General features: G+C 38.2%; 6 protein-coding genes across 6 annotated transcripts; 4 read left to right on the top strand and 2 right to left on the bottom strand.

Annotated features, from left to right (window-relative positions):
- Positions 1 to 2,621: 2,621 nt before the first annotated feature.
- On the top strand, positions 2,622 to 6,861 carry LOC111451323 (peptidyl-prolyl cis-trans isomerase CYP21-1). Its single transcript, XM_023091698.1, has 7 exons — positions 2,622 to 3,000; positions 4,120 to 4,198; positions 4,800 to 4,847; positions 5,589 to 5,612; positions 5,689 to 5,871; positions 5,990 to 6,065; positions 6,419 to 6,861. The coding sequence occupies exons 1-7, from the start codon at positions 2,902 to 2,904 to the stop codon at positions 6,579 to 6,581; spliced, it is 672 nt and encodes a 223-aa protein (XP_022947466.1). The 5' UTR covers positions 2,622 to 2,901; the 3' UTR covers positions 6,582 to 6,861.
- Positions 6,862 to 7,329: 468 nt separating this feature from the next.
- LOC111451321 (CTL-like protein DDB_G0288717) lies at positions 7,330 to 11,283 on the top strand. The gene is made up of 3 exons (XM_023091697.1): positions 7,330 to 8,735; positions 10,473 to 10,818; positions 10,892 to 11,283. Exons 1-3 carry the CDS (start codon positions 7,666 to 7,668, stop codon positions 11,150 to 11,152), a joined length of 1,677 nt encoding a protein of 558 aa, XP_022947465.1. The 5' UTR covers positions 7,330 to 7,665; the 3' UTR covers positions 11,153 to 11,283.
- Positions 11,284 to 14,352: 3,069 nt separating this feature from the next.
- Positions 14,353 to 15,644, top strand: LOC111451431 (actin-depolymerizing factor 5-like). The gene is made up of 3 exons (XM_023091857.1): positions 14,353 to 14,436; positions 14,525 to 14,784; positions 15,177 to 15,644. Exons 1-3 carry the CDS (start codon positions 14,416 to 14,418, stop codon positions 15,325 to 15,327), a joined length of 432 nt encoding a protein of 143 aa, XP_022947625.1. The 5' UTR covers positions 14,353 to 14,415; the 3' UTR covers positions 15,328 to 15,644.
- Positions 15,645 to 18,733: 3,089 nt separating this feature from the next.
- On the top strand, positions 18,734 to 21,276 carry LOC111450975 (subtilisin-like protease SBT1.6). Its single transcript, XM_023091180.1, has one exon. The coding sequence runs from the start codon at positions 18,773 to 18,775 to the stop codon at positions 21,095 to 21,097; it is 2,325 nt and encodes a 774-aa protein (XP_022946948.1). The 5' UTR covers positions 18,734 to 18,772; the 3' UTR covers positions 21,098 to 21,276.
- A 378-nt stretch (positions 21,277 to 21,654) lies between these two features.
- LOC111451626 (putative CCR4-associated factor 1 homolog 8) lies at positions 21,655 to 22,704 on the bottom strand. Its single transcript, XM_023092100.1, has one exon. It carries the CDS (start codon positions 22,702 to 22,704, stop codon positions 21,655 to 21,657), a length of 1,050 nt encoding a protein of 349 aa, XP_022947868.1.
- A 1,437-nt stretch (positions 22,705 to 24,141) lies between these two features.
- On the bottom strand, positions 24,142 to 25,008 carry LOC111451625 (putative CCR4-associated factor 1 homolog 8). Its single transcript, XM_023092099.1, has one exon. It carries the CDS (start codon positions 25,006 to 25,008, stop codon positions 24,142 to 24,144), a length of 867 nt encoding a protein of 288 aa, XP_022947867.1.
- Positions 25,009 to 25,479: the final 471 nt, after the last annotated feature.

Raw genomic sequence — 25,479 nt, 5'->3', positions numbered from 1 at the left:
AGAAAAGCGTTCGCATTTATTAACAAAAAAAAAAAAAAAAAAAAAAAAAAAAAGAAGCTCTTGCTTATCACCAACAGTCGTATAAATAAACACATATCCACGTCACCTCCTTTCTCCGCTTTACAGCCTGGCTTTATTTTTATTTTTATAGATATATTAATTAGTTATGTGTTAAAATTTAAGCACCGTACACGTAAGCCGTGATGAATAATAATAATAATAATAATAATAAAACATAACCACGGCTCTCCCTGTTTTTTTTCCTGTCGTTGGATTGTCTGGCGGCTGAAATCGTCCGTTGATTTGAGTATCGAAACGATTGCTTTGTGTGCTCACTAAGGCCTTTCACTTTCCCTCTCTTTCAACAATTTATCTTCCACTATCATCTCTTTGTCATTTTATTTACTTTGTACAAACTTATCTAAATTAGTATTATGAACTTTTGTGGCTTTGTAGATATGGGAATTTCGGTCGTACGTCTATGTCAAAGACGAGTCGTAGAATGATGGTAACTTGCAAAAGAGGTTCGTATTTGGATGATAGTGCGTAAATTGTAGTGTCGAATTAGAAAAAAATAATGTTGTCGGTCTTTGTAAGAGAACGAGTGTTTCTATTTATGCATTTTCTCCCTGCTCTTTTGAGATGAGTACTTGGTATGATAAAATGACAACATATATCTCGGATCTAGAGATGTTCATAGGACTAGACAGAAATGGAGAAGTCTTCTCGATCTCGTCTTCGATCAGAGAATGTAATTTTTATCTCCAACCCTGTTTAGTGAACAGGGAGGAATTCCTTATCGCTCCCGCTCCCTCTCTATTCTTTGTGGAGTTTTGGCCGTGTAGGTTAAATGGACACGTCTGTTAAAATCAGTTGATTTTAAGTTCGGGCGGGTTGCTTGCCTTGTCCTTTCTGCTTGGATGATGAGAGCAAGGGCAAATTTGGAATTTTATTTTTAAATGATGGGATTATTTGTATGAATTTATGATGCAAACAAAGAAATTGAAGTCGTGGGGAAACGGCGTGGGAAGGGAATTGGGGCAAGGAAAAGAGTTGCTTAATCAAATACCTAAAAGCTTCCTTAGCCTCAATTTCCTCATTTAGCCTTTCCAATCACACATCCTATCTCATATTATAAACAAAATCTACCCAATTACTAAAAGGGTAATAACGTAAATGACTAAAGTTTAAAAATATCTCGTACCCACCATTAATAGGTCGTCAAACTCACAGTTTTGACACACGTCTAGTAGGAAGAAGTTTTCACACGCTCATGAAAAATGTTTTATTCCCCTCTCTAATCAATGTGGGATCTCATAATCCTTCACCTTGAAAGCCCAACGTCCTCATTGACATATCATTCAATACCGGACTCTAATACCACTTATAACAGCCCAAGCCCACCGCTAGTAGATATTGGCGCGTTACGTATTGTCATTAGTCCCACAGTTTTAAAACACGTCTATTAGAGAAAGATTTCCACACTTTTGTAAGAAATACTTCATTTCCCTCCCCGACCAATATGGGATCTCACAATATCAGTATTTAGACTACTACAACGACACTAGTACCATTTCATAGTCTTTTTAGATTTAGTCTATGATACGTCGTGTACTCGTATTTATTATTATTATTATTATTATTATTATTTGGTAGCTACCATTATAATTTCACTTCCAATAAATTCTTAGCATAGCCACATGAAGCCTATATGGAAGATAACCACTTTCCCATGATAGGCCCAACACTTGGGAATGCCAACCATTCTTGGGCTTGAAAGCCCATTTACCAGCCTGGGCTTTTATTAGCCCAGTTTGATACAAATGGTCATATTTATACATTAAAATAAAATAAAATATATTATTACTAATAATTTTATTAAAACTCAAAACAAATCCTCGTTTTAATTTGTAACTAAGGGTTTAGGGTCCTAATCCTTAGTTATTAAATTTTAAATTTTAAATTTACGCTTAAAAATAGATATTAATACAACATAAATCTTTAATTTTATTTTTATAAAAATATTAAATAGGTCATTGACTAATAAAAAAATTGATAATTTAGCCCACTTGGAATTTCAGGTTGTTTGGATTGGTAACTAGAATGACCTGAACAAAGTTTACAATCTAATCTAACTCTTTACTTTCGGGCTGGGTCTCGAGTTTTAAATTTAGTGTAAGTTAAGTTGAATTGGACTAGGTAGCCTTATTTTCGGGTTGATCTAATAAAAAAAGTTTGATGAACCCATAAACTGAATCATATATGTGAGAGCTCACGTATGCTAAAGAAGGAAATTAACCATTTCTTATACGAAAGCGAAAACCTCGTAGATGCGTTTTAAAATCATGAGGTTGGCGATGATAGGTAACTGGCCGAAACGGACAATATCTATTAATGGTGGGTTTTGGCTGTTACAAATAGTATCAGAGCCAGACATCGAACTGTGTGCCAGTGAGGACGCTGGCCTCCAAGGGGGTGGAATGTAAGAGTACACGTCCATTAGAGAGGAAAATATAGTATTTTTTAGAAGGGTGTGAAAACTTCTTGTTAGCGAAGCATTTTGAAATTGTATATGAAACTGGCCAAAACTGGTGGGCTTGATCAGTTACCGTGTGAGTGTGTTAAATGGTAAATACGAAGGGGGAAAAAAATTAATAAAGAAGAGTAATCGGGTCGGCTCGACTTCTCCATTTCTCGGTCTGCATAGCCTCCACCGCGCAATGCTTCCAAGTTCCCGCTCCGAGGGGTGACTGAACATAATCATTTCATTTCGTACCTTTTTTTTCGATCAAATTACTTGAAGCGGGTGAATCGAGATCCGCAATGGAATTCCGAGGATGCGGAAAATTGTTGCTGATCCACTGAGCTTGAAGAACTTTCAGGTATAGAGAGCCATTAAGGATGCCTCGAGGATTCTCTTTTTTGTATCAACCGCGATGCCTCCTTCTCTTGATCATCTTCCTTATCGTCCTTGTTTTCACGCTGTTTACCCCCAAGCAGGTATGTTTTTGGCACTTTTCAGGATTTGTATTGCTGCTTCTCTTTTGGATCTGATTGCCAATTTCTGAAAGTAACTGGTTATTTCACTGTAATTTGTGTCTCTAAAGAAATAGTTGCTTTGGTTATGGTGAATTAATGTTATTGTAACTTTTCGTTTTCTGTCACCCCGATTCGTTCTGAATCTTGTGATTCGTGTTAGGCGTTTAACCATGTTTTACTTTCCCCATCGTGTTGGATTTGTAGGTTTAAGTGTAAGCTATGCTTCTATTGAGCTTCACATTGTCCCAAACTCTAGTTTGTTTCCGTACGATCCGTGTCAATTTTGTCAAATCGTGTATAACGTTACGTTGTCCAAGACTTGGTTAACTTCTCATCACTAAATCTTATACGTGGGTTTCTGGTAGTTTCAACCATGTAGGAACATAACGGCACGCATTGACCTATAGAACATGGCATTGGTGGTTGTATTGTGGGGGTCAATGTGTTGTAGGCTTGATCTTCGTTGGTTTGCTTGTGCAAATTGAATGGGCGAAATTTGGCTGTTATGATACTATTGTGTGTTTAGTGGCTCACTGTTCTTTCAATCTGGGGGCTTCTGAATTCGTGTGTTATAGTGTTCGGGAGGGGATCTCTTTTAAAACGCCTTCTTGTATCCAAATGGGTTTTAGTTCTGTTTGTGATAACTAGTAAATGAGTTTGTAAAGCTCTTTCCTCTTTTTACGGTTTCCATTTCGTGTTCATTGGACTTATCGCTTTCCGAAGAAAAGCTATTGGAATAAAGAAATTGATCCTGTCTTTGGCTTCTGTTAATGAAGTACCCCTGGAGTACCCTGTTTTGATAATAAGAAACATGATCGTTAAGAACAGATGAGAGGTGTTTCCCTATGTGGTTTGGTTAGACACATGCTAGTTTTAGGGTGATGTCCAGGGAAATAACATTCTCGGAAATTTGGACACATAAAATTGGAATCTATGTAGCTTCTCTGCATGTTTGTTTGTTATTATTATTATTATTATTATTTGAACTGCGGAAATCATCCCTTTACTTCCAAAAAACAATATATTTAGCCTACATTAGTTAATTAACTAATTTAAACGTTTCCTGTCATGTGATTCTAGAGGGAAGAGAAACTAGAAGTGGAGCCGGAAATCACCCACAGGGTTTACTTGGATATTGATATTGATGAACAGAGATTAGGTAAAATCCTTGTGCCTATACTTTACTTTGTTACTAAGTGTAGAACTTTTGACAAATGGCAAGGCTATCTTCTCTTGTAAGTATGTATTAAGTGTTTAACCGAACATTTGAACTTGAGCCATGGCCCTTCAAATTTTATCAAGTTTTTGTTTGTGAAAGAAAACATGCAATCTTTACATGGGTTGCCCTCCTTTAATTCCTGTTATAAGTTTATAAATTCTCTCTCTTGTTTCTTCTTCTGATTGTTGATTTTGCCTCATCTCTTGGCATATTGTTACATACATGGAACATGTATACTTGCATCACATTCTTAAATTACAGCTCTTATATGATGATCCCAGCAGATAGTTTCAAGGTCATTGAATAAATTTCCTACAGCTTTGAAAGTCCGTCTTTTATTTATTTTTTTCCCTTTGTGGATGAGGCTTTGCTTGTAGGCCATGGTAATAAAAGACACCACAGCATTTCATTTTTAATATTATGAAATTAATTTGTGCTCTACAAGAGTTTGGATGACTCGATAAAAAGGGGCTATTAATTTTTTCACATCTGTTTTTAACCTCACAAGGTTCACTTTTCTTTTCCTTCTCTCTCTTTGTAGGTAGAATCGTGATTGGATTATATGGCCAAGTTGTGCCTAAAACTGTAGGTATGTCCTTCAATCACCATATCATAAATGATTGGAAGCTATATGCCTCCTTTATGCATCTTCAAGTAAGTTTTTTTGTTGTATGAACGCATGTTCATGTACACACATGACCCAAACAATGTAGTAGCCAGTTTGACGAGGAAATGTTAGGATTTCAATGCCCGCAATCAAACTGGTATTTCCAGTGGAATTGACATCTTCCCTTGACTTCCACCTTGTTTGGAAAAGGGCAGATTAAATTCAAGGTTAAGACTTCCCAGTTCTTTATGTTTCATGGCAATGGCATGCAGTCTCTAGGTAACACCTACCCAGAGTTTGATTGATCGAACCTTCAGGTGAGAGCTTGCTTAATAAGAAAAAACTCGGGCCTAGGGACCGTGCCCCCCCCCAGGTTAGTGGTGGTGTGCCCTCAATGCCAAGTTATCTGATAAAAACAAAAGGTTAACATCAAGAAGAAATGATACCTAGGAACTCAAGAGTAGTCCTGGAACTGTGACCAGAATTTATGCTTGCTTCTTATTTCACTTGGCCTTCTGATTCACTCCAGAACACATGAAGATATTTCAGTTACCTTAAACTTACATTTCTGAAATGGAAAAATTTGCTGATCTCGTTGGTGCATGATTGTTTATTGATTGTTTTCGAGAATGGAATTCTGAATTTTTCAGTTTGAACTAGCAACAATCCTATTACATTATGATCACATTTTGTTTTAATTCTAAATTGTTTTTTTCCGTGCAGAAAATTTTAGGGCTCTATGCACAGGTACGATGAATCTTCTATTATTAACATTCTACCTGGTTTGGCTTTCTCATTTTTCTTTAACTTGCTCAAAATTCAGGGGAGAAAGGAAAAACTACAAGTGGAAAAGCACTCCATTATAAGGGAACACCACTCCATCGTATTATATCTGGTTTTGTGATTCAAGGTGGTGATATCTTATACGGTGATGGAAAAGGATACGAGTCAATCTATGGTGGCACATTTCCTGATGAGAACTTTAAAATAAAACATTCACACGCAGGTCTTGGGCCCAAAGCTTTCAAATTTCACTTTATTCTTAGTTTGTTGACTCAAAGGTTTCATAATCTTCTAGTTTATGGCCATAGTTCTTACGAATGGATGCCTTGTTATATATACAGGTGTTGTCTCCATGGTAAACTCAGGCCCTGATTCAAATGGCTCACAATTTTTCATTACCACCATTAAGTCCAGCTGGTAATATTTTCTTTCCTCTTGCAAGAAAACATTATGATATTTGCATGTTGGAATTGAGAGTATTGAATATAACTTTCTATTTTTTGAGAAGTTCATATTTTATAGACAAGAAAGGTAGTATTTATATCAACCCACTCCTAACAAACTCCTTAACTAGTTACTAATATTATTTCTAACCTCCCTAATGCCATTCCTTTTATTAGAAAGATTCTGAACTATTAATATTGCTTGAGATCAAGATGCTTGGTTGGTTAATTCTTAGAACTCAGGACGGTTGAGGGGAAGATGCTTGGTTGGTTAATTCTACATTGGCCTCGATGGTTTCAGCTGCCATATATGTGTACTCTTTACAGGTTAGATGGGGAGCATGTTGTGTTTGGCAAGGTTATCCAAGGGATGGATAATGTATATGCAATTGAAGGCGGAGCTGGAACCTATAGTGGGAAGCCTAGAAAGAAGGTAACCATTGCTGACAGTGGGGAGATACCCAAGAGCAAGTGGGATGAGGAAACATGAAGATCAGATCGTTGCTATTAACAACAGCAAATATTCGTATATTAAAATTCTTTTTCTTTCCTTCTTTGGGATTCAAGTTTCTTTTTGATAGTCTACTTTGTATAAACAATATTATAGAAGTCGTCAATATGAACCCCCAAGATTCAAGAGATTTAGACTCTCTCAGTTGTATGTAGCATTCATCAACCCATATGATCTATCAAGCTTAAGGTTTTGTAGTCTACTGATGTTCTTAGTTTGATTTTTTCTCTGCTGAATGCGACCATGAACCTTTAATCTACTACCTAATGTGCAATTTAGAGAAGTTAATTCTCTTCATTTGTTGTCTTTGAGGAAATCTACATCGACTTTCTCGATGAACTGGAATAAATATTTGTCGTTTGCTGAAAGAGAAGACATAACTTGCTAGAGAGTCGGGATTCTTTACTGTTCATTCTCCAACTGTACGATTCTATATAGGATCAAACCTATGAAACTCGAGAAATGATGGAAGCCAAAAGAATGAAGCAATATCAAGCCATCGACTCTGTATAGCAAGAGACCATTTTTTAGTCGAAACATATATATGTGAATTCCTATTTTGGAATCGGGTCTCTTCCAAAAATTATCTTCATTTTTTATTTTAAATTGTTTATTATAAATATTTAAATAATAAAATAGTCAACATTTTATTATAAAATTGAAAATAAAAAGTAATAATCAGAAAGAATAATATTAGGTTATTACCACAACAACCAACACATACAATTAGGAGACCAAGAAAAAGGTGATGATTGAAACAGAGATACGTGCCTTCACTGGGAGGAGCCGACATTACAGCTCTTCATCCCATCTCCATCTCCACCTCCACCTCCACCTCCACCTCCACCTACCTGCTTTCCATGGAGCTTCACCGCCGCCGCCGCAACCGCCGCCTCTCCTCTAATCTTCCTGCCCGCCATCTTGCTGGATAATGGGTCCCAGGTTTCACCTCAACTCGTGCTTCACGTTTCACTCACTCTGCTTCCTTCATCCATTTTCATCCCCTTCTTTTCCTCCTCTGTAACCTTTACCTTCTCCCTTTCCCCTTGTGCTCTCCACTCCCATGGCCGCCTCTGAAGAACCCAACGCCGCCGCTTCCCTTCACGGCTCCTCATCGGCTTCTCAGCCCCTTCTCTCAAACCCCTCTCCTCCGCCGCTTCTATACCCTTATCCCACCATTGACGACCCACCACAGAGCAATCCCTCCGAATCCGACCCTTCTCAGTACCTTCAAATTTCCTACAACTACGGCCACCGGCCTTTCAAGGACATACCCATCCTTGTTCTTTTCATTCTCTTCGTTTTATCCTCTTTTGGGTTTGGGATTTTCGCCACTTTCAATCGAAATATCAATTACTCTAACCTCTCCTCCTATTACTATGATGAGAAAACCTCCAATTGTGTCACGGACTCTGTTTTTTCTTCATCCCCCATTTTGGTTTTTCTCTACTCTTTCTCCTCTTCTTCCTCTGTTTTGAAATCCTTGATTTGGACCCTTGTAGCTACTTTGATTTTGAGCTTACCCATTTGCTTCTTTTTACTTCTCTTGCTTAAGCACTACACGAGGCAGATTGTATACGCCTCACTTCCTTTCTTCGTTCTTGTTCCTATTTTCATCAATGTCTATTGGTTCATTGCCTGTACGGTTAACCCCACTTGCAGCTACAACTTCCCTATGGTTTACAGAATTTTAGTTCTGATCTTCATGTTCTTGGTGATTGGGGTAATCGTGTGGATATTTATCGTTAATTGGCATCGAATTGGGCTCACCATTAGTATAATTGGGGTTGCCTCGGATGCATTGTCTATGAATCTGGGTTTGCTTGTGGTTATACCGAGTATGACACTGGGGCTACTGATTTATTATGCACCAATTGTTCTGTTCTTGGTGTTTGCGAGGTTGAATGGGAAAATTGTGCCCCATCACCATGGATCGAGTGGAGACTATACTTGTGTTTGGAAGCAAGATAAGTGGGTACCTGCTTATTATGCATTGGCTATTCTTACGATGTTGTGGTCTGGTGCTGTAATGGTTGAAGGACAAGTTTATGTGATTAGTGGTACCATTTCGCAGTGGTATTTCTCGAAAGAAGAGGATGACACTCCAAGACGGAGCATTCGAAAGTCTTTAAGGTTAGTAAAGATCGTGGCTTTCTTGTTTTGAATTGATTTGCCGAAGTATGTTTCATTTTGCCATCAAATTCATGTTTCTCACTTAGATTGTGGTCAAGTTCTTTGAGATTTCTTGTTCTTTATCATTATCTTCGAGTGCTACGATATCTCACTGGCAATGAGGATGAAGTTGTTTATATTTGTATGATTTTATATGGGCTAGATGAAGAGTGATTAGTGTAAGTTCTTTGAGCTCAATTGAGTGAAGCTTATAACTATAGACAAATGGCGGCGGTAATAGTCCAAGCCCACCGCTAATAGATATTGTTCTCTTTAGGTTTTTCCTTCCGAGCTTCCCCTCAAGGTACTAAAACGCGTATGCTAGGAAGAGGTTTCCACACCCTTATAAAGAATGATTCGTTCCCCTCTCCAACCGAGGTGGGACCTCACAATCCACTCCCCTTCGGGACCCAACGTCCTCGCATAACCTCGTTCCCCTCTCCAATCACTGTGAGACCCCCTGGTCCACCCCCTTAGGGGTTCAGCCTCAATTGAGTGAAGCTTATAACTATAGACAAATGGTGGCGGTAACTGTCCAAGCCCACTGCTAACAGATATTGTCCTCTTTAGGCTTTCCCTTTCGGGCTTCCCTTCAAGGTTTTAAAACGCGTCGGCTAGGAAGAGGTTTCCACACCCTTATAAAGAATGTTTTGTTCCCCTCTCCAACCGATGTGGGATCTCACAATCCATTCCCCTTCGGGTCCCTGCGTCCTCACTAGCACTTGTTCCCCCTCTCCAATCAATGTGGGATCCCCCGGTCCACTCCCCTTCGGGGTTCAGCCTCCTAGTTGGCACATTGCCCGGTGTTTGGCTCTAATACCATTTGTACCAGCCCAAGCCCACCGATAGCAGATATCGGGCTTTCCCTCAAGGTTTTAAAACGCGTCTGGTAGGGAGAGGTTTCCACACCCTTGTAAAGAATGCTTCGTTCCCCTCTCCAACCGACGTGGAATCTCACAGTGCCCTTGTTCACATTGATGTTCATAACACCCATCTCTAGGAAAAAAATTTGGAACATCCTCTTTAATGATGTTTCAAGCCTTTTCGATGTATTCAGCGGTAGAATCATCTACTCCTTTTCTCTGGGATGGTGTTACCGATCCAGCCTCCCGGTAAGAACCCATTCTGCTGATCTTTGGCGTTGAGGTGGACAAGGAAGATGAGAATCTTTGGTTCAACATCCTTTTCAGCAACTAGAGTTACGATCAAACCATTTCACTTAATGTTAAAAGCTGGATCCTTATTGATTGAATCAGCTCCCTCTTGATTCTAAAATTACTCGAATGGCGGTGGACAGCGAATGAACCAGGGGTAGACTAGGATCCAAATTAGTGGAGAAGCCAAGGTTTTGGGGGACCTAGACCAAATGTCGGAGCAGAACCCCACCCGAAGGCTTGAGGAGAAGACTAATGGGTTCGATATCAAAGAGGAGACAAAGTCGTTCGATGAAGAGAAGAAGGAAGGTGTTAAGAATAAACTGTATTACTAGAAAATCGACTTGAATAGATGTGTGGCTAATGAAGCAACGAATGAAAGAAGAAAAGGTATATGATATGATACCTGTCCGTGCTCTGTCCAGCATTTTATGCCATTCCTTTCGATCTTCAAGCTGCAAAATGTAACCATTTTAAGTCATCGAGTCATTATACGGCATCGTTTATGATTATTGATTTTATGTTGGCCATTGTCCACATGCAGGAATGCATTTGGTCCCTCTGCTGGCACTGTATGTTTATCTGGGTTACTAATTCTTGTGGTGCGTGTCGTTCGTGCTATGGTCGATAGTGCACGACAAGAAGATACTCCTGGGGTGTTCAAGATCATTTTACGTTGCTGCGTAAATACATTTCTGGCAGCTGTCGATTATCTGAACAAATTCACAATAACTTTTGCAGCAATAACTGGTGAAGCTTACTGCTCGTCTGCAAGAATGACATACGAACTCTTAAAACGAAACCTCCTTTCGACTGTCTTCGTCGAAACAATCTCCACACGTTTATTACTTGGAATCGCCTTTGTCCTCTCAACCATATACGCAATTGTGGTACGTAGACACAAAATGGGCTGTAGTTTTGTTTTATGGTCTACCTTGAACACTTTCCCATTTCTATTTGCAGGCTTGTGCTATCTTACGAGCTGTGAGCCATCTTGGGGCCGATACGTACCTTGTGGCTTTTGCAGCATGGCTGCTCCTGATCGTGATACTCGAATTCTTTATCCACGTGTTGGATAATGTGATCGAAACTGTTTACGTGTGCTATGCCATTGATCGGGACAGAGGTGAAGTGTGCAAACAAGATGTTCATGAGGTTTATGTTCATCTACCCATTAGCAGAAATCACAGATCTTCCCTGGTAACTACTTCACTCCTTGTATAATAAATTAGCCCTGCAATTCACTTAGCATATGCGATTCTGTCTATAATGAGATGTCACCTTATACATTTTGAGCCTGCAGAGCCTTGTTCTTTATATATTGCATCGTGCATGAACCTTTTGTGCACCTTTCATGTTTGCGAGCCTAACGACTCTATGAGTACTGTTCTAATGGGAATCGGTATTGAATTCTCTTAGAACAGTTCACCGATTAAAGATACTAGCTAGCTCAACTAGTTAAGACGTGTATTTTCGGCCAAGAGGTTAGAGGTTGGAACTATAGAACAAGAGAAGAGTATACTTGTGTAGGAGATGCTAACCGGATTAACCGAAAAATGATAGGTCAAAGGACTAATCAATGATCTCCGACCCTACCTAAGATAGAGATGTGAGCGTGTTGCTAAACATTTTACCACATTTTGCCCCCTTCTTTTGTTCGTTCTCGAGGTTGTAATCGAAGAGAAGGGGCGACTATTTAATGGGAGTCACCTGGCACATTCAACTACCTTTTCTTTTGCAACTCACTTTTATTTTATTATTTTATGGATCAAAACATAAGCTCTGTGTAATAGCCCAAACCCGCCATTAATAGATATTGTTCACTTTAGTCCGTTATTTATCGCTATCAGCTTCACCGTTTTTAAACCCGTGTGCTAGGGAGAGGTTTCCACCCTTATTAGACCCCTCTCCAACAAATGTGGGATCTTACAATCGGGGCCAACGTCCTTGTTGGCACACCGCTCGGTGTCTAACTCTGATACCATTTGTAACCGTCCAAGTCCACTGCTAGCATATATTTTCGTTTTGGCCCGTTACGTATCGCCGTCAGCCTCATGACTTTTAAACGCGTCTACTAGGGATAAGACTCTCTCCAACAAATGTGGGATCTCACAATCCACCCCCTTTAGGGGCCAGCATTCTCGCTGGCATATCGCTTGGTGGCTGGCTCTGATACAATTTGTAACAGTTCAAGCCCACCACTTACAAATATTTCCGCTTTGACCTGTTACATTTCGCCGTCAGCCTCATGGTTTTTAAACGCGTTTACTAGGAAGAGGTTTCCATGCCCTTATACGACCCTTCTCCAACAAATGTGAGATCTCACAATCCACCTTCTTTAAGGGCCAACGTCCTTACTGGCACTTCGCTCGATGTCTGGTTCTAATACCATTTGTAACTGCCCAAGCCCATCACTAACAATTCCTAACCCTTTTATACACCCACGAGATTAGGGACACAAAACAAACCGTCCATATTCATTTTAAAGAGCTGAAATAGAACGGAAATGGACGGTATGGAATTGGATGTGATGCCATTGCCAACCAGAAAAGCAAATATAGAGCAATTCCATTAGAAAGAAGCCATAAAGTAGAGCCCAAGATTTGTTAAGAACACAGCTAGCAGATAAACATCACAACCTCCTCATTCCATCACCTTCATTATTTTGCCCACAAACTTCTTAGACTAAATCTCCCCAACCATTGCCCCCACCTCCACCCCTCACTTCTCTCCCCTTTTCCCCTCCTTTTACTTGGACTCTTCTCTTTGTAATCTCACTCATCAATCGCCAAATCCGCTCGTTACTGTTTACCCTATTTCCACGACGATACAATACTGCCCACTTGAGTCGGAATCTACACGAGCATGTTTTTCAGGTCGTTACTATTTACCCTATTTCCACGATGATATAATACTCTGCCCCTTGAGTCGGAATCTACATGGGCATGTTTTTCAGTTCGATGATATAATACTGTCCACGTTAGAGTCTGAATCTACATGAGCATGTTTTTTAGTTTGTTACTATTTACCCTCACGATGATATAATACTGCCCACTTTGAGTTGGAATCTACACGGAAATGTTTTTTAGTTCATTACTATTTACTCTATTTCCACGATGATATAATACTGCCCACTTGAGTCGGAATCTACACGGGCATGTTTTTCAGTTCGTTACTATTTACCCTCACGATGATATAATATTGTCCACGCTGAGTCGGAATCTACATGAGCATGTACCCTCACGATGATATAATACTGCCCACTTTGAGTTGGAATCTATGCAGGCATGTTTTTTCAGGTCGTTACTATTTACCCTATTTCCACAATGATATATTACTGCCCACTTTAGTCGGTATCTACACGAGCATGTTTTTTAGTTTTTTACTTTTGACCCTATTTTCACGATGATATAATACTGCCCACTATGAGTCGAAATCTACACGGGTATGTTTTTCAATTCGTTATTATTTACCTTATTTCTACGATGATATAATACTGTCCACTTTGAGTCGGAATGTGCACAAGCTTGGCTTTCCCTCACTCCAAACGACTAACTACAAATGAAAATGTTGTCATTTACATGTATACCAAAGACGCTTACTTCTTCTTGTTAACGTAGAACTATGAACCATTTTCCTTTGAACAAGAACTATCAAACCTTTTCGTTAGTGTAAAATAGCATCATGTATCACACGTGAAGCGATTACGTTATTCATGGTCCATCTTTTTTTCTATTCCATAGAATTCCATCAATATGACCCAGTCATAACATAGTTTTCCGCTACTAATTATCAAAACATTATTCACGTCGTCTCGAACCTTACATCCCCACACAATGGAATGATGGCCGGAACTTTCTACCAGACAAATTCATGGAAAAGCTCAAAACACTTTTTTAGAAGCAATAAAGCATTGAAATTAGAGAACAAACATTGAATCATAATAATAACAATAATGGCCAACTTGAACCTAGTCTTCTTATGCCTCATTGCTTTGCATAATTCAATGCCTCATTTATCTCATTAACTTTTTTTTTTATTACATCGATAATATTTTACTCGCAAAGTTTCAATAATATTTTTAAATTAAAAAAAAAAACTATTTTTTAAAAATATTTTTATCGAACTTTCAAAAGTATTTGAAAAATACACTTTAGTATTTTTTTTTAAATAGGATATTAATTTATAAGAATATTTTTAATTAAAATTGAATTAAATATAATATGAATATCTGTAAAAAGGAATTAAAAAATTTCAATATCTAAGCTTAGAACATTTTTTAATATTATATAATTTTAAGGGGTGAAATTTTTGGATCCACACATGGTTTGATGATGGCGGACAAAAGCGTAATTAAGTGCAATTGATGAGGGCATTATAGTAAGGCGTTCGTTATATAAAGCCACGGACTTCGTTCACTCTTCACTCTAAGGTAGTCGATTTTCAGTAACTCAGAGCAGTTCCGGACGAGACCTCACAAATTCGCAATGGCGATGGCTTTCAAGATGGTATTAATTTATGCTCTCCGATTGTTGCTCTTTCTTCTTTTTTCTTTCTTGATTCTTGAATTTTGATCTTGTTAATGGCGAATCTCAGGCGACCACTGGAATGTGGGTGAGCGATGAGTGCAAGAATTCGTTCATGGAAATGAAATGGAAGAAGGTGCATAGGTATATTGTTTTTAAGATCGATGAAGGATCGAGGTTGGTTACTGTTGACAAGGTCGGCGGTTCGGCAGAAAGCTACGATGATCTCACCGCCTCATTGCCGACCGACGACTGTCGGTATGCTGTGTTCGATTTCGACTTCGTCACCATTGATAATTGCCGGAAGAGCAAGATCTTCTTCATCGCCTGGTATGTTGCTCGATTCTTCTCTGTTTTTCGTCGATCGCGTCCGTTCTTCACTCATCTAACCTCTGCTTCAGTTGAATCGTCCAATTCTCTCTGATTACTTGAATCTTGCGAAATACGCTTCTGTTTGGGCGGGAACTTTGATAACGGACTCAAAGTTTCCTCAAATTCATAAACCCTAATTCTGTTATAGATCTTGACTAATTACATGTTCAGAACAGTATAATCGCACATCTGAAATCGAATTTCTCTGGAAAAACTAACCGATTATATGATTATTCGTATTCTCGACAAAGAATTTATCACTCGAGCACTGTAATGCAAGGATTTGGAGGACGGATCTGAATCTAGAACTGAAACAGAAATTGATCCTTCGGTTAAAAAATCTGGTGCAGGTCACCGACCGCATCAAGAATTAGAGCAAAAATTCTATACGCAACTTCAAAAGCTGGACTGAGGAGAGTGCTGGAAGGTATACATTACGAGGTCCAAGCAACCGATCCAACTGAGATGGGGATCGATGTGATCAAGGACAGAGCCAAATAGATAAAAAGAATTAGAAAAAGAAAATAGCTAATCAATCGTTCTTTAGGCATCTGTTACTTCGTTTTTTAATAATCAATGACCACTCCTAATCACTATATGTTATCTGCTCTTTCCTTCTTTGTTTGTTCATCTTTATTTTTCTTTTTCGGGAACTAATGTAAGTAAAAATAAAAACTAATGTTGTGGACAATCAAAGCCCCTTTTCTTGTATTGGCTTTGATCTTGAAAAGGTGAGCTGCTGCTGATAATTGATGTAGTGTGTAATTTGATCTTTAAATTGTAATTTATTTATGTGTATTATCCTCTTGCCATCTTAAGATTTCCTTCCCCACTTCTGTAGAAATAATTTAATGTTTATCTCAGCTTGAATCTGCACATTTCATCATGTTTTCAATGTTGATTTTGATGAAAATATGGAAATATTAAAAGAAAATTTAAAAAATTCACGAACAGACTCCTAAATAAATAATTGATTCATATCATAATCATTTGTTTGTTTGCAATGGAAGTTAGAATATGTGACGCATGAAATTATAAAATAATGATTCATTGGAACACTTTAGTGATAAGGTCTAAATATTAGTATCCTTTATTGTGTGACAACATGAGCAATTATTGCTTGGTGGCTAATCACCGATAATGACTTACCAACATAAATGTGTTTGAGGTTCAGCAAAAAAAAAACTAAATAAAATAATAATAATAGTTACAAATAATGTATGGTACATTTTTTTTTTCTTTTAAAATTACCCTCATATTCTTTCTCATACATTTATGTTAAGAATTGCGACTCTCCACAATGGTATGATGTTGTCCAGTTTGAGCCCGAGCTCTTGTGCCTTTGTTTTGGGCTTCCTCAAAAGGTCTCATACCAATGAATATAGTATTCCTCACTTATAAACTCATGATCTTCTATTGAATTAACCAATGGAGCAACGTGGGACTCAGGTTATAAACTCATGATCTTCTACTAAATTAATTAAGGTGAGACTCACTCATAATAATGATCAGCAATCTTATTGTATAATAAACAACCACATTGAACATTAATTTCTTGTTAGGGTCAAATTTGAAATATTAGATATGTATGTATATTATTATTGTTGTTTACTTCTGGATGAAGATTTGAACTGTCATCCTTTTGATTTAGGACATTATATTTTAATTAGTTGAGACTTTGACATGTATCCTTCATTTACCTAAAATTTTATATATATTTCTTTTGGTATGATTTGATTTTTTTTTTCCTTTTTAGCATTTTGTTACATATGGTAATATTTTAAGTTCATAATATAATGTTTTAGTCGATTATATTAAAATATTTGAGGAATAGTTTTTGAATCATTATATTTTGAGAGTAATTAAAGATATAAATAAGTGAAATTCTCAATTCAACAATTGTAAAGTGGAAGATCAAACCGACAACTTTTATAATAATAATGTGTTTTTATACATTGTTATGCTTAAATTGGCCGATTTACATTATTTATGTCATTGGTACGAGGAATTAATTCTTCTTTGTACTTTGATATTGACATTTTACTTGCTTATTAGTACCATACTATAAATAAGTCCTTCCTTTTTAAATTATATGATTGAGTAGCTCTATAATTGTATTTAAGTCATACATATACGTGTCATATTATGTTAAATAATTTTTTTAGTTCAAAAATCTGTCTAATAAAGATTTGAACCCCTAACATTCTGAGCAATAATTTAATATCTCGATCCAATTAAACTAAATGAAAATGAAAATGCATGTATTTTTAACAAGGAAAAGATTTCAAATAATTAAAAAAAAAAAAAAAAAAACTTGTCTTTTAAGATAAAAGTAACCTTTAATATAAAAATGAAAAGTAACCCATAATTTTACATAAAATTTTATAAAGGCCACAGGCCCGTTTATGATTAATTACTGGGCCCCTTGAGAGGCCCAAAACAATCGACACCAAAGATGTCATGGGCCTCAAAATCCAAATGCTGACATTGCTACCTTAAATTTTGATTCATCAATAAAAAAACAATTTCAATTATTGAAAAATTTTATTTAATAAATTTATCGTCATCTAATTTTATAATTATTTTTTAAATACCTATTAATTAAAAAATAATTTTCTTAAAAAATGCCAAGATTATTATTACAAAGAATCATCCAAAATTTTGTTTTTGGCCTTTTATTTTCCCTATAACTAAGTAACCTTAATTTATTACTGCGGAAATAAATTAATTTAAATAAATAACTAAAAATAGCGCCCAGCACGAAAAAAACATTGATCCAACTTTCCAGCAAATATTCTTTATATAAAAAAAAATCTAAAAATATCTATCTGAGTCTAGGACCCACCAGTGTGGGATCCAATGAGATCAGAACCGTCCATTTAAACGAATGATCATTAGATTTAGGGTCTAGTGGCGATAAACGGTTGGATGAATGGGAACATGACATTGATCATTGAGATCACTACCACAGGATCTCCTCTCCTTCACTCTGCTCTTCCCTACTTTCGGCAAAAAAAGAAAAAAAAAAAAAACTGCACGCTTTCTTATGCCACGCGCTTCATGGCACGTGCTTATCAAGCACTCTCCACAATCCCGGACTTTTTTCAACGTTGGTGTAGAGTGAGATTCGAATATTTGAACTCTTTATCGATGATATACGTTTCAATTACCTGAGCTAAATTCGAGTTGACGTAAATATTTAATTATTTGAGTTGTTTTAATATTTTTTAATTGTCGATCTTTTTAATAATAATTAATTATTGTCCGCCAGACAATACTCATATTAATTATATAATATAATTATCATGCATTAAAGAATTAAAGCTTTTACTTACAAAATATAATATAATTAATTAAAGACGTTTTAAATTATTTGAATCTAAATTTATGTAAAAAGAATGGTCATGCTTTAAATCGGACCTACCTACTAATTATCATGCATTAAATATGTACATTGGTCTATCACTCATCAAATATCCATGTCTCTATTTTTCTTATATAAAAAAAATCAACATTAAATTAAAAATTAAGTACATTATTCATTATTATCATCCACGCAAGCTAATGCATCAATTATTCCACTTTTCCCCCTTTTTAAAAAATAATTTCTTAAACACCCATCTAGTTTTAGAAATTTACGAAAGCAACCCCACAGTTTTTTTTAACTTTTCCCTTTTATTTGAATTTAAGTAAATAATTTTGAAATATAGCAATAATAATAATATTTTACGAGACGACGTCGTTTAGCGACAAATTGTACTTTCCACCGGTCCCGCAACTAAAAGACGCCGACTCATCAAATCCCCTTTAACGGCGTCGTTTCATTCCTAATTTTATATTTAACAATTAATTAATTTAAATTAAAAGAATTAAACAGTCGCCTCTTTTATATTCCCCCTCTCCCAGTTCTGCTCGTCGGCGTATTCAGTTCCATTTCCACTCTCTAATGGCCGCTTGTTTCGACGCTTCTCTCTCCTCTTCCATCTTCTTCTCTCTCCTCCTGTTAATCCATGGCTCTACAGTTCCGGGTGATCCGCCATTGAAGACCTTCATCTTCCGTGTGGACAGTTTCTCTAAACCCTCTGTTTTTCCCACCCATTTCCACTGGTACACTTCCGAGTTCGCCGAATCCCACAAAATCCTCCATGTTTACGACACCGTGTTTCATGGATTCTCTGCAACTTTCACTCAAGAGCAAGCCGATTCCGTCGGAAAACACCCTTCTGTGCTTGCTGTCTTTGAGGACCGTCGCCGTCAGCTTCACACCACGCGTTCCCCTCAATTTCTCGGCCTTCGAAACCAGCGTGGTTTGTGGTCTGATTCCGATTATGGGTCGGATGTAATCATTGGAGTTTTCGATACTGGGATTTCCCCTGAACGGCGGAGCTTCTCCGATGTGAATTTGGGGCCGATTCCTCGCCGGTGGAAAGGGGTTTGTCAGACTGGAACTAAGTTCACGGCCAAAAACTGTAATAGGAAGATCGTCGGTGCGAGGTTTTTCTCTAAGGGTCACGAAGCAGGGGCCAACGCTGCTGGTCCGATTATTGGGATTAACGACACCGTTGAGTACCGATCTCCGAGAGACGCCGACGGCCATGGGACTCACACGGCATCGACGGCGGCTGGGCGTCACGCGTTTCAGGCGAGTTTGGAGGGTTATGCTTCGGGAATCGCGAAGGGTGTAGCCCCTAAGGCACGTTTGGCGGTTTACAAAGTTTGTTGGAAAAATTCGGGTTGTTTCGATTCCGATATTCTCGCGGCGTTTGATTCTGCTGTTAAGGACGGCGTCGATGTCATTTCGATCTCGATTGGTGGCGGCGATGGCGTTTCCACGCCGTATTATCTTGACCCAATTGCAATCGGGGCGTACGGCGCCGCTTCTAGGGGCATTTTCGTTTCGTCTTCGGCTGGCAATGATGGACCCAATGGGATGTCAGTGACGAACTTAGCGCCGTGGATTACGACGGTCGGAGCTGGTACGATTGACCGAAATTTTCCGGCGGTGGTGATTATGGGAAACCGACGGAAGATTCACGGCGTTTCTCTGTACGCCGGAGCGCCATTGAACAGTACAATGTATCCGTTGGTTTACCCTGGAAAATCAGGGGAGCTCTCTGCTTCGCTCTGTATGGAGAGTTCGCTTGACCCTAAGATTGTGACCGGAAAAATTGTTATCTGCGACAGAGGAAGTAGCCCGAGAGTGGAGAAAGGTTTGGTGGTGAAGAAGGCCGGCGGCGTCGGAATGATTCTGGCGAATGGAATTTCAAACGGCGAAGGACTCGTCGGTGATGCCCATATCCTTCCCGCCTGCGCCGTTGGCTCTGTAGAAGGCGATGCCATGAAAGCCTACGCATCGTCCTCTGGAAATCCCACCGCCACCATCGCCTTCCGAGGCACACGAATCGGAATCAAACCGGCGCCGGTGGTGGCTTCGTTTTCTGCCAGAGGGCCAAATGGATTAAACCCTGAAATTCTAAAACCGGACATGATCGCACCAGGGGTTAACATTTTAGCCGCTTGGACAGACGTCGTCGGCCCAACCGGTTTAGACTTTGATACACGAAAAACAGAGTTCAATATCTTATCAGGTACATCAATGGCGTGTCCTCATATAAGTGGAGCCGCCGCTCTGTTGAAATCAGCACATCCCGATTGGAGTCCGGCGGCGGTAAGATCCGCCATGATGACCACCGCAAGAATCACTGACAACCGACGACAGCCGACGACGGAAGAATCCACCGGAAAAGCTTCAACACCGTACGATTTCGGTGCCGGTCATGTGAATCTCGGCCTTGCAATGGACCCTGGACTAGTCTACGACATTACAAACACCGATTATGTCAACTTCCTATGCTCAATCGGCTACGGAGCGAAGATGATCCAGGTCATATCTCGAACGTCGGTGAAATGTCCGGCGAGGAAGCCATTGCCAGAGAATTTGAACTACCCATCAATCGTAGCTGTGTTTTCCAGTCTATCAAAAGGGTTGTCCACAAAATCGTTTATCCGAACGGCGACGAACGTGGGGGCGGCGAATTCGGTGTACCAAGCTAAAATCGAAGCTCCGAAAGGGGCGACGGTGAAGGTAAAGCCGTCAAAACTGGCATTCTCAACAGCGGTGAAGAAACAGAGCTTCGTAGTGGCCATATCAGCCAACTACCCGAATCTGACACTAGGCGATGTGGGTGCAGTCTTTGGTTCTCTTTCTTGGTCTGATGGAAAGCATGTGGTCCGAACACCACTGGTAGTTACTAAATTAGAGCCGTTGTAGTAGTAAAAACCTTCCGAATTCGATCATGTTCTTATGATCCATTAAAAAACAACACCGAAAAAAACTAAAAAATTTGCTGCTTCCTTTTTTGATCTTCTTAAACTTATATCAACTTAGTTTCATATGTTTATACGTATTTCATCTCTAATTTTTATTTTATGGGTATTTATGTTAAGGAATCACGGATCTGCACAATTGTATAATATTGTCAACATTGAACCCATGAATGGTGGATTGTACAATTTTTATGGGTATTTATGTTAACGAGTGCCATCGATGACGCTAGCTCCAAAGGAGGGTGGATCGTGATGTTCCACATTGGTTGGGAGAAGACGAAACAACCTTGTAAGAATATGGAAACTTTCCCGTAGTAGACGCGTTTTAAAACGTTGAGTGGAAATCCAAAAAAGATAATATATGCTCGCGGTGGATCTTGAGTAAAACCAAATTTGCAAATGGAGCAGAGTTTTATTACCACTTTATACAAAATTACAAAATCAAAAGCAAAATCTACCTAAACTACTCAAACGGCTAACAAAAAAGACCTAGAATGGATATCAAAGATGAAATCCTTGGTACATAATGTTGCAAGCCTTGTAATAACAAAATTGCGCCGTCTCATACTCGTGTTCAACAAATTTGAAGTGTGATTTCAAGACCTCGAACTCCTTTAATTTCTTCGACAGCTCATATTCATTGCAACTTTCCACCTCAAACAGTTGTAACATCTTCTTATGAATCACCATAGCTTTCACTCTCGCACACTGAATTTGAACATATATGCGATGTGTTTGCAAGCCCACGAGCTCCTCGAATTTCTTCGACAGCCCATACAAAAACCCATCGCAAATTTCCGCATGGAAATCATACCGTTGCAACATCTTCTCATGAAGCAGTGCAGTCATTAAACTATCAGAACCTGCGTGATGCTTCAATCCAAAGCGTTTTTGGTCTAGCAATTGCCCTAATTTCTCGAGTCCTAAATTCCCCCCTTCAAGCCCTTCGCAGAATCGCGCCATATGCTTTAAATCCCTCACGGTTCCCACTCTCCTCGCCACGATCCATTTGAATTCGCCCAATGTTTCCGGCAAGCTTTTAACCACACCCATCGCCAACATCAGATATCCAATATCGTATAATCCGTGAAATGTAACCCACCGGTATATCGCATGCTTTCCCAACGTATATAAGAATCTTATTGCGAATTTTCTAACCTTAATTCCATCTTTTTTCAGTTTTCCAAAATCCAAGCCGTTCTGTTTCAGAAAACAAATCGACGCAGGGTTATGAGCGTCGATTTCAGGATCGAAGTCAGAGAAATTAAACTCCCATGTACCGCCGATGTTCCCTGATTCATCAGAAACTGTCACACCTAGTTGAATCACTTTGGTTTGGTTGACATTGAATCGAAAATCTGCGTAGAGTTCTTCATCAAACGTGCCCCAAGGAGTTCTCTTAATGCACCCAGGAAATTCAGTATCGATCGACATAATTGAGTACGATAGCAAACAACGGTCGAGCCGAATGATTTCATGATCAAGATTGTAAGCCCATACCTCTCTAATCAAAGGGTTATCTCCTCTCGGGCCTCGAACAATTCTATCCATTACGTTCGAAAATCTCTCTATTTTTATTTTTGAATTTGCTGTGTGTGTTCTTCGTTGAATCAAACTTCTTCGATATGCGACGAATGGAGAATATTTATAGCAGAAATATAATTCCGTTCGAATTTCCTTATCTTAATAGGAGAGCCTGAAGATAAAGCGGTAGATTTGAATTTGGCGTCAAAAATATAGGATTGTTGGAATTTTTGAAAATGATAATATTTTTATCCTAGGAAGGCTGATTTTTTTTTTTAAATTAAATTTAATAAATCAGACAAGAAATTACAGCTGTATTTAGACTGTTAAAATGCAATAAAATATATTATTTAATCTTTTAACAACAAATTGTATTTGATTTTGTAACTATTATTAAAGAAAGATATTTATTTTCACTCATAAATTTGAAAGTTAATTTTTATCTTCTCTTTAGTTTTCAAAATATTACAGTTTTTTATCTTGAAAATTAGTCAAAAACTTATAATTAAATTAATTAATAGAAAATTAACAAAGATGATTAAAAGTAAATATTGTGAAAACTCGAGATTAGGGGTGTTCAGAGGTTTGATAACTCCATCAATTCAGGCAATCCAATCTAGGTCAGGTCAGGTTAGATTATTATTATTTATTATTATTATTAATTGAATTGAGTTAAATTTTTTGAAAACGGAAAATTTTGTATCAGATATGAACTAAGAGACATCAATCATATAATATATTTCAACTATGTGAAGAAAATGTCGTTGAAATTATCAAAAAATATTTCAATTCATGTCACGTTAGAGATAATAAATTGTTATAAATTTTGAGTGGATTACCCTTTAGAATAATTTAGAGTTATTGTATTTCATTAATATATTTTAAAACTTTTTATTTAGTTTAGTTACATTTACATAGTTAATTATGATTATAGAGTAAGAACGTTACCAGGAATGCATTTAATAGTTTTATTTTGAGATTAGATAAAGGCATGTATGTTGTATTTGCAGGTAGACTTAAAATAATACAGTAAAAAAGTTTTTGTGCTTTATTTTCAATTCTACCTAGTTTAGGTTGAATCATTAAGCGTGACAGAATCAATGGTGATAGGTTGAATCATTAAGCGTGACAGTAATTCAAATTCCAAACAAGGTAATTTAAATTTTACTGCACTATTTCTTATTATTTCATGTAAGAGTTCTCTCATAGTTGGATTTCTTATTATTTGATTGTATCATGTTTTAGTCTAATCCAGACCAACTCCAAAATAAAGTTACAAACCAAATTCTATTTTAACTTTAATTATTATAAACATTAAAAATATTTAAGACTCGATAACTAAATCAATACAACCAAAATTTGGAGTTCATCCTAAAGATTTTTTCCGACCCTTACACGAGATTAGAGGTGTAAAATCTTAACTCAAAACTAATGATAATGATAAACAAAACTCATAGAAATCATTCATAATCCCACAGTGAACAAGAAATCTGTCCAAACATGATCCTCTGATTCACCTTCATTCATGTACTGGAGCTTGTTCCGAAGCCCATACAAATGGCCGTCATACGCCTCTGATTCCAAACGGAACCACCGCGCCATCTTCGCATGCACAAAAGCCGTCAACAAGCTATCCGAACCAGCATGGTGCTTCATCCCAAACCGCTTCTCGCCCAGCAATTCCCCAAGTCTCTCAAGCCCAACCCTCCCCTGTTCCAGCCCTTCGCACCACCGAGCCACCTCCTTCAAATCCCTCACAACCCCCACTCCACGCGCCACCATCTCTGCAAATTCCTCCATTGATTCCGGCAACTCCTCCGCTACCCCCATTGCCTTCACAAGATACCCAATATCGTATAATCCATGGAATGTGACCCATTTACGAACACGGCTTCTTCGTATGATACGCGAGAAGTTTAGAGTGAATAGGCTTAAGGGGATCCCCTGCTTCTTGAGCTTCGCAAAATCCAGCCCGTTCTGTTCCAGAAACGCAATCGATGAAGGATTTTGAGTGTCGATTTGATGGTCGAAATCGGAGAAGTTGAACTCCCATGAGCCGGCGACTTGCCCAGATTCATCAGAAGCTGTTAAACCCAGTTGAATTAACTTCGTTTGGTTCACGTTGAAGCGGAGATCTTCGTAGACGCGTTCATCGATCGAGCCCCATGGGGTGCTCCTAATGCACCCAGGAAATTCGGTGTCGATGGATAGGATATGGTTAGCTTGAAGGCAGCGTTCGAGGCGGAGGATTTCATGATCGAAATTGGAAGCCCAAACTTCTTGGATCGAAGGTGTTCTTCTTCTCGGACGCTCTCGATTTCTTCTACCCATTTGATTCAATCACTGTAAAATCTCTCTGTTCTTAGTTTGCTGTTATAGAAGAAGACCCTTTGGGGGTTTCACAAAAGGAAAATATTTCCTTATATGAACATTAATTTCAGATTTTGTAATTTTAATTTCTTTTTACTTTTTATAATTTCATGGCTTAAAAGTATAAAATTAAATTAAAATGATTATTTAAGTGTCTTCTCGTGTAGTCCTAGGAATCGACCTCGACTAGCCTTCATTTTTCTATCTCTCGACTTCGTATTTCCCTCTTGTCGTCCCACCTCCCTGGTTACAAATTATGCGTGCTCCACAAGTTGTGACCACTTACTACTTTAGATAGTCTTCGTTGTACCATCGATCGTGATCTCGTTTATGTACACCGTCGTCTCATTTTTTAATGATTTCTTCTCCTCACTCTCGAGTTTTACCATTGTAGCATCACTCGTCGACGTTTTTTTTTTTTTTTTTTTTTTT

The sequence above is a fragment of the Cucurbita moschata genome, unplaced genomic scaffold, assembly GCF_002738365.1.
Source record: "Cucurbita moschata cultivar Rifu unplaced genomic scaffold, Cmos_1.0 Cmo_Scf00013, whole genome shotgun sequence".
Taxonomy (NCBI): Eukaryota; Viridiplantae; Streptophyta; class Magnoliopsida; order Cucurbitales; family Cucurbitaceae; genus Cucurbita; species Cucurbita moschata.
The sequence above is the reverse complement of the archived record's forward strand: the minus strand, read 5'-3'. Positions and strand labels throughout refer to the sequence as shown.